The 8,721-nt window shown below is 42.7% G+C and overlaps 1 protein-coding gene across 1 annotated transcript; it reads right to left on the reverse strand.

The window, feature by feature from the left end:
- Window positions 1-3,579: 3,579 nt before the first annotated feature.
- Window positions 3,580-7,998, reverse strand: aldob (aldolase b, fructose-bisphosphate). The gene is made up of 9 exons (XM_081382863.1): window positions 7,814-7,998; window positions 7,053-7,165; window positions 6,627-6,838; window positions 6,411-6,465; window positions 6,151-6,311; window positions 5,899-5,982; window positions 5,003-5,177; window positions 3,893-4,092; window positions 3,580-3,776 (listed from the first exon to the last, which is right to left on the reverse strand). The coding sequence occupies exons 2-9, from the start codon at window positions 7,162-7,164 to the stop codon at window positions 3,681-3,683; spliced, it is 1,095 nt and encodes a 364-aa protein (XP_081238989.1). The 5' UTR covers window position 7,165; window positions 7,814-7,998; the 3' UTR covers window positions 3,580-3,680.
- Between the last annotated feature and the right edge of the window lie 723 nt (window positions 7,999-8,721).

Consider the following 8,721-nt stretch of genomic DNA (forward strand, 5'->3'; position numbering starts at 1 on the left):
TGACTTTGCTTCACACTCCTTCTCAAACTCCAGAAAGTCCTGATTCAACGTCTGCACTTGTTCAATCAAGGCTTCAAACTGCTCTGGGCAACGTTGATTTGCAGCCAGTGTAGTGTGCAGTGCCTCTACCTGTGCTAGCACTGGATATTCTGCTTTGTCCTTGTGTTGCCAGAACATCTCCCACTGGAGCGACCTGATCACATCCTCCAAAATCAGCATCCCAGTGAGAGCACGGACATAATGACTCCCATTTAACACCGACTCTATCACACCAGGTCCAAACACTTCACACTCCACCAATGCATCATCCAGGCCAGAACCTCGAAGCAGTTTTCCCTGGCATCTGAGTAGAACACGGGTCCAATGGAAAGGGCCCATGCAGAGGAACAGATCCTTGAACTGTTCTGTCTCATGCAGGTAAATATCTACAGCCAGGGCAAACACACTTTCATCACACCAAATCGCCATTGACGCCTGATTCAGTTGTGTGCGAACACTCTGGAAGTTGGTGAGGCAATGTCTGACGGTGGCACGCTCAGTAATGGGTCTTGGTATGACAGGGAGGAAGCCAACACGCATCATCGGCACCACAGCAGATGAGACAAGTGTGTGCACAGCGGCCCATATCAGAGGGTCTCCTGCTGATGCACCGCAGCGGATCAGACTGATCAAGAATTCATGCTTTCCAGATACACTTTTGGCAGTTGCAACATCAAGTAATGTTGCTCGCTTGTTTTCAGGATGCAGCAGCATGTCTGGTGGCAGGACAGGTCGAACCACTGGCTTGGCATGGTGAGGTACCTCTTGGCATGGCAACTTTGTCCGCAGGATTGGATCAGCATGGCTTAATCCTGTGCTTGACACTGGAGGCTTATGAAGGGGTCTGTTCACTGTGGCATCTTGGAATAGTACTAATGCTGCATAGTGTGAACCCTTTGTACCAGAAAGTGATGATTTATCAGCATAATCGGAGTTGTCCATGCCTGCCATAGTATAATCCTCCCTTGTAAAAGTACTTGGTATGGGTGTCTCTCCATCTTCTGAGCATTTCACAGCATAGCTAGCGAGAAGACTGCGGGCAGATCTGATTGTCTGGTAGCTTGAACATGAACCAATCCTGTTGAAAGTTGTGAGAAGGCTCTTGCTGCGATCTCTTGCATAAATGGCATGGCCAAGCATAATATGCAACGGTGTTCGCTTTACTCCACTGTGAATGCTATACACAAGTATTTGGAAGAGACAGTGCAGTTGTGTACTCTTGTGATCTCTCACCCATTTCCCCTCTTCTTCTAGTAGAGACTGTTCTCTCAGTAGAGGCTCTTCTCCATGTGTGGGCTGTTGCTGCTGTTGCTGTTCCTCTGCTAGCTGGCTGCCCTTATCCTCCGCCTGTGTGGACTGTCCATTATCCTCTCCCTCTGTGGAATATTGTTGCTGTGATAGCAGTTCTTCTGCTGCTGACTGATTGTCCTCATCCTGTAGAGGCTGGAGAAGTTCCTCTAGGTCTCTAGCACTGCTTCTAAAGAGCTTGTGCTTGGGGACCTTGAACAGAGCTGCTAAGAACGTAAGAAGAGGCGCTGGCATCATTGTTGTCTCCCATGATGCTTTCAAGTCAGTACTGTCACAGAAGCTGTCTTGCAGACCAAAATCAACATCCAGGAGCACTTCTCTTAACTTGGTGCCTGCCTCTCTCATTATGTCCTGATTCTTCAGCTTGATGGCCAAGTCAGTAGCGTTAATGTCAGATGAGAAAAAAATTTCAGATTCATTCATCCTACTGTTGGGAGCGAATGTGACCAATTCTCCGTAGTGATTAAGGATCAGCTGTTTCATATCACGGGTCTGGAAGGTACTTGTAAGCACCTCGCCTTCTTCCAACAGGCTCAATGCAAACTCCACAATATCACTCACAGTGCAACACTCTCCCTTCGCCAAAAGCTTGTCAATATATGAAAGAGCACGAGCAAACAGTACTTGCTTGATGTTGGTAATGGCCGGTTTATCTAGTCAATGAGTTTCTTCGCACTATCATACTCACAAATTCTGTACTTGTCACGACATTTCTTGTGTTCCATATATCCACATATAACACAGGGCAATGTTCTTGCATCCTTGTCAGAACTTGGAGTTGCGCAAGGTGTAACACTTCTCCGTAAGGTTGTCATGAATTTAACACTTGTAGAAGCCTCATCTTAGATTCTTCAATTCTTTTCTTCTCAATAGATGTCAGTTTGCGAGAATGAGTGTATGACTTGTAGCATTTGTTGGTATTATGGTAAACAAACATGCTATTATCATTTTCCTCATCATCATCCCCCATCAGAGTTTTGATACGATTTGTAACCACATCATTACGGATTTTAGCAGCTTGTTTGATTCTCTCACGTCCTGTCTTTTCACTTGTTACAGGCAATTTATTATCTTCTTGACAGATGATGCATAACCTTTGATTAAGATTGTCCTGATCTGCCATTGAAGCAACCAAATTCAAGCTTTTGGGGCCAGGTATTTTAGAATGCTCCATGTTGATCAATATGTGCGATGCTCAATAGTGAGACGAAAACTTTAGAAACCTTGGAAATCTTTTACATTTGACTACTTCTGGTAAAATACAAGTCAAACCTTGTCTTTTTTTTTCTGTGAACTCTGTAAAATACAAGAAAAGTCAAACATTGTCTTATTTTTTTCTGTGAACTCTGTCCAGTGCTGTAGAAATGCACACTATAAGGGCAGACTGTAAATTTGAGTTAGGCCTACTCATGTACATGTGTAATGCTCACTGTTGATCAATTGGTGCGATGCTCAATAGTCAGATGAAAACTTTAGGAACCTTGGAAATCTTTTGATACTCCTGGTAAAAATACAAGAAAAGTTAAACCTTGTCCTCTTATTTTCTGTGAACTCTGTCTAGTGTTGTACAAATACACAGTATAAGGGCAGACTGTAAATTGAGTTAGTTCGCATGTACATGTCTTTTGAGATTCTTCAGAATAGGAAAACGACCTTGACCATGCCCTTTCAAGGTCACAATAACCCAATATGGTCATATTAATGGCAGAAATGAATTCAACATACCATAATTAGTCTAAATAGAGGTATTACATGTGTATAAACATTCAGAAACAAAGAAGTTGGATTTTCATCATCATCCGATGGCGGCCATATTTGATTTGACCGTTACGTAATTCGTGGCACTATGGCGGACGAGCACCTCAGTGATTTTTCATGTCTAGGGACCCACTAACTCAGTTCAAGTGAGAAATTCCCCCAACACCAAATTGCGAACGGGTCTACAGGACAGGTCCAGGACTAATAAGCGAATGCGGTTGTGCACAGTTGACACAGCGCTGCCCACAAAGCTATTGCTCCTACATAACAGCTTATTTTTATCAGTTCTTTTGTCGTTGTATTACTCACAGATTTCTGCTCGTTCGAAATCAGATACAGATAAAGTAGCACAGTAAAGATTACATTTATATGAATGCATTAGTGAGAGAGCATGTGTAAATTAATTCTGCCTGGCAGTCTCTCTCTAGTCTAATAGTGAATCTGTCGGTTTTGGTTACTAAGAAATATGCTTGAACGTTTCAGTTTCATAGCCATTTTATTGATAAATCACAGAACAATCTATGCATGTAAATTTTGCATTGTCCAGAACAAGTTGCAGTTGTTTGTTGTTGAGTTTAGTAGGCATAGCTGGCGGTAAAGAGGGACTGTTTAGATGCTTGGTCAGCCTGGCCTGAGGGCTTGTATTCGCCTTTTGATGCAAGACTATTGATCTGAAAAGGAAACAAAAAAATGAATCAAGAAATGCCGCTTCATTTAATATGGTAGGCCTATAAACTGACAACACAATATCGCCCACATGCAGTATTTGAAGTTTGACATTGGTTACCTTGGCACGGTTGACGAAGGCATCCTGTCCAGCCTTCTTGTTCGCTGCCTGTCCCTTCCATGCAGCAAGAGCCGAGGCCTGGAGAGCACGGCCATAAGAGAAGCTCAGCTTCCAGGGTCTGTTCAGGGGAAGCTGGTTCATGGCATTCAGATTCAGAGAGGCCTCCTCCTCACTTTGACCACCAGAGAGGAAGCAGATGCCTGAGAACCAGAAGAGAGATGTTGAACGTTTGAAGAGCACTTAAAGGGGGGGTGAATTACTGTTTCATGCATACTGAGTTTTTTACACTGTTAAAGAGTTGGATTCCCATGATAAACATGGTCAAAGTTTCAAAAGTTAAGTTGTACGTTTGAAGGAGTATTTTTGTTCCAAAAATTGTCCTTCCGGTTTGTCACAAGTTTCGGAAAGTTTTTTTCGAGTATGGCTCTGTCTTACGTAAGATAGAGCGGAATTTCCTTATATGGGTCCTAAGGGCACTTCTCCGGTAAGATCGCGGGCGCGCGCGCACTCGTAAAACAGAGCAAGAGAGTGAAAGCAGTTCGCCATCAAAGCGCCCTGCCCGGCTTTTGGGAAGTCAATGTCACCAAAGAAGTGTGTTTTTGGTTGCCAGGGCAAGACAACCCTGCACAGATTCCCAAAGAACCCGGCGTTAAGGCACCCGTGGATGGAGTTTGTTTTCCTGAGCATAAACGGAGTTGTGTAAGACTGTTGTTCCCTGCATTTCGACGATGATTGTTTTATAAACAAAGCCCAGATCGTCTAATGCTTAAGGATCGAGCAGTCACAATGATAAAGGTTCGCGGTCGTGCGTTGGAACGGTGAGTAAAACTGTTGAACAAATGTCTCTGTGTGTTGTTAGCTCGGCGCGTTAGCACAGCTTTAGCTTTGCCACACGGCCCGCCCCCAGCCACTCGTTTTTTTCCGGAAAGACTCGGTACAGCCAATCTTTCAATTAAAAATATAATAAAACAAAAGACTTTTTGGAGATATGAAGGATGCAATATTACTCTATAGGTACTCAAGATTAACAGGAGATTGAGTGAAAATGAGCATTTCACCCCCCCTTTAAATGGAGGCCTTCCTCTAGTGACCGGGCGAGGACTGACATACCTGGTACAGCAGCCGGGACAGTGCGTCTGAGAGCAGTGACTGTTGCCATGGCAACCTCCTGAGGGGTGTACTTCTTGGTGCAGGAGTGTCCAGCAGTGACCATGTTTGGTTTGAGCAGAGTTCCCTCCAGATACACATGGTGGTCAGAGAGAGCCTTGTACACAGCCGCCAGGACCTTGGTTGCAATTTGTTGGGAGTTATTTTTAATGGATAATTTGGAATTGCTCTGCTTTAAAGGGTTAGTTCCCCTAACAATTCTGTCATTAATTACTCGCCCTCATTTCGTTCCAAACCCGTAAGACCTTTGTTCATCTTTGGAAAACAAATGAAGATATTTTTGATGAAATCCGACAGGTTTTTGAACCACCCAACAACAATAATAATGACTTTATTCTACGTCAGAACGCCGACTAACTATTGGCTAGCTCCTGCGTCAGCATCACACGCATTTGTCGTGGTGCTCATGTGACCAGCGTCGGCCAATAGTGAGTCGGCGTTCTGACGTAGAACCAGGAAGCCCTGCACTGTTTACTACGTTAATAGAGTAGCAGAATGACGTGGAAGAGAAGAGATTGACGAATAAAGTCATTATTTTTGTTTTGTTTTTCACAAGAAGTATTCTCGTCACCTCATAACATTAAGGTTGAACCACTGTAGTCACATGGACTATTTTAAACAAAGTCTTCACTACCTTTCTGGGCCTTGAAAGTTGCAGTGACAATGCAGCCAATGGGTGGTTCAGAAACCTCTTGGATTTCATCGACAAGATCTTAATTTGTGTTCTGAAGATGAACTAAAGTCTTACAGGTTTGGAACGACATGAGGGTGAGTAATTAATGACAGAATTTTCATTTTTTGGGTGAACTAACCCTTGTTTATTCTGGAAGGAAGCTTACCTTCTCAGTGGCGTACTGGCACCGTTGCAGATCATGATCTCCGTCTGGGAGGATCTCAGGCTCTACAATGGGAACCAAGCCATTCTAAAGGAATTGAGGAAGAATGAATTAATCAGAAGAAAAGATCTTATAGACAGTTTGGAAACAAAATAAATAGTACTGGCACACTATCAACTGTTCAGAGTCATGTAAAGGCTGTTTATGAACAATAAATAGGATTCCATGAGCCAGCCACATTCTGTTTAGACATACCTGTTGACAAATGCTGGCATATCTGGCAAGAACGTTAGCGTTTTCAGCTATTGCGAGAGCAGAGGGGCAGCTGTCAGAGATCCTAAGTACACAACGCCACTTGGCAAAGTCACAACCATCCTTCTTGTACTGGGCACAGCGTTCAGACAGACCATCCAACCCTGAGTGAAACAGATCAGGCAAAAATAGCTTCATTTAAAATGGATACAAGTCAGGATAGATAACTGTCATGTTAAGAAGTATTTGAGGAAGAAAGTTACCCTGTATGGTTGTCTCTCCATCTGTACCGCCCAGGCCTGCTGTGCCTTTGTCCACCTTTATGCACAAAAACACAAAACTTTCATTCATAACATTACTGCCAAGATTAATGAGAAGACCTTGTGTGTTGTGTTTGTACCCTTCGGTTGCTACATCATGAATAAATGCATCCAAACTATATTTTGGAAAATATCTTCAGAAATGCACTGAAAGCTCACCTTGATACCAACTACGATGCCCATATCCTTGACAACTTTTGGAAACAGAACTCCTTTGTTTGATTTCTGGTACAGTGTTTCATGGAAAAAGATGACACCACCAATATGTTCAGAGATAGAAGGGTCTACAGAGAAGAGGAGGTCGCGATAGCTACGACGGTTCTCTTCGGTGTTCTCCACATTTACCCTCTGAAAACGATTCGCCATGGTGCCTAGAATATGAAACAAACATCTAAGACCATCTGGAGAGCGATACATTTCATTATCACTATATCTTCAAGCTGATAGAGTAAACACAGTAAGATAACACTGTTAATAACCATTTATAGTGACAGTTGAAGCATATTCATAACTTCTTGTTGATCAATTAAGGCATTTTGCATAAAGGTGGTACTCTATCAAATACAATACGCCACACATTCCTACCTATGGACTCATCTGCAGCCAAGATGCCTTTTCCAGTTGCCACAATGCGCTGGGCAATTGTGCCAAGCTCCTTCTTCTGCTCCGTAGAGAGAGCTGGAAACTGATGCGTCATGCTGGCAAGAGGAGCAGATGTATGTTATTAGCTAAAATAATAAACCCATAATTTACAGAACTAATGTTTTTCGGCTCACTGGGTTATGCACTCTTATCTGTAAATATTTGGCCTGACTGTTGAACTTTAGTCCAGAGAGAAACACACTGGCTCCTCCCACTGAACAAACAAGTCCAGGGTTCACACTACTGATAGACCTGACGATTTTGCAGTTTTCTTTGCGATTATGTGCAAAGTTTCACACATTAATGCAGTATGATTAAGAACTGCACAACACTGTCTTTTACACCCGGTGTATTTATGTATTTAAAGTTATGAATTGCCTCCCTTTTTCGCAGTGCACGAAAATGCCACGCGTGGATAAACTGCAAAATGCGTAGCCTGCGTTGATTCAGTAGATCATTTTGAACTGTCAACCCAAACCAAACAGGGATTTTTGCTCATGTGATTCATGACATAAATGAAATTTATGTATTGCATAACACATCTGCACAGTTTGAGAACAACTGCATGTTAACGTTTAAAAACACACGTTCATGTATAAGTATACCCTTCCAAACTCATATTATACTTAATGAAATTAATATTAAGACACAAGATGCGATGACAATACAACTAAAAGAGTTTAAAAGTCGAACGCCATTCTTACTTGATAGGTCTGCAGGTAAGTAGCACTACTGTGTGTGAATGGATGAAGTGGTCTCTCCTCACTGACGCCGATGGATCTGAATGAATCGGGACCGAGAGACTGGAACAAGTGTGTATTTATATGAGGCGAGCGCAGAGGCCGGGCAGGAGTGATGCGAACGGGCGTGATTAGACTCCGGGGACGCCATTGGCTGGGAGATTGGACGGGTGTGTGAAAATATCTGCCTATGTCGACTTTGGAAGAAGGCTTTTAACTCCAAAATGTCCATAATAGGCCTGGCTACACCCATCCTTACACTTAGTGTAATACACATATTTTAAATTATTTCGCAAAATATTTGGAAAACCACGGATGAACTGTGAAGCACAGGGTTGGGAAACACGAGTTCTGAGATAAAGTTGATTTTCAGGTTCTTCAGTTTCTGCACTGTCCTTCTCAAGCATGTTCACTTTGTAGGTCGACACAGACAGGGTGTTCTCTGAGCTGTGTTTTGGATGTGCAGAGGGGCCTGAAGTGGGAACTCTAAATAGAGCATTCATTTGATGCTTTTGAACTATAAAACGCATGCTGTTTTCACATAGCCTACTTTGGCACCTTATGTAAATTATACACTAAACATAAAATAGCCTACCCAAAATGCCATATGCTACTCAAATAATTAGGCCACTGTGTGTGTGTGTGTGTGTGTGTGTGTGTGTGGCCTACACAAAAACTGTCCCCACAAAGTTTACAATATCCTAAATACTTCTCCTTGTGGGGACATATTTTTGCTTCCCATGAGGAAAAAAAGCATATTAATCATACTAAATTATGTGTTTTGGAAAGGTAAGAATCTATTTGTCTACGTCTATGGAGAGTCCCCATAAAACATGAAAACCCAATGTGTGTGTGTGTGTGTGTGTGTGTGT

Source organism: Scardinius erythrophthalmus, assembly GCF_964197995.2.
Source record: "Scardinius erythrophthalmus genome assembly, chromosome: 13".
Taxonomy (NCBI): domain Eukaryota; kingdom Metazoa; phylum Chordata; class Actinopteri; order Cypriniformes; family Leuciscidae; genus Scardinius; species Scardinius erythrophthalmus.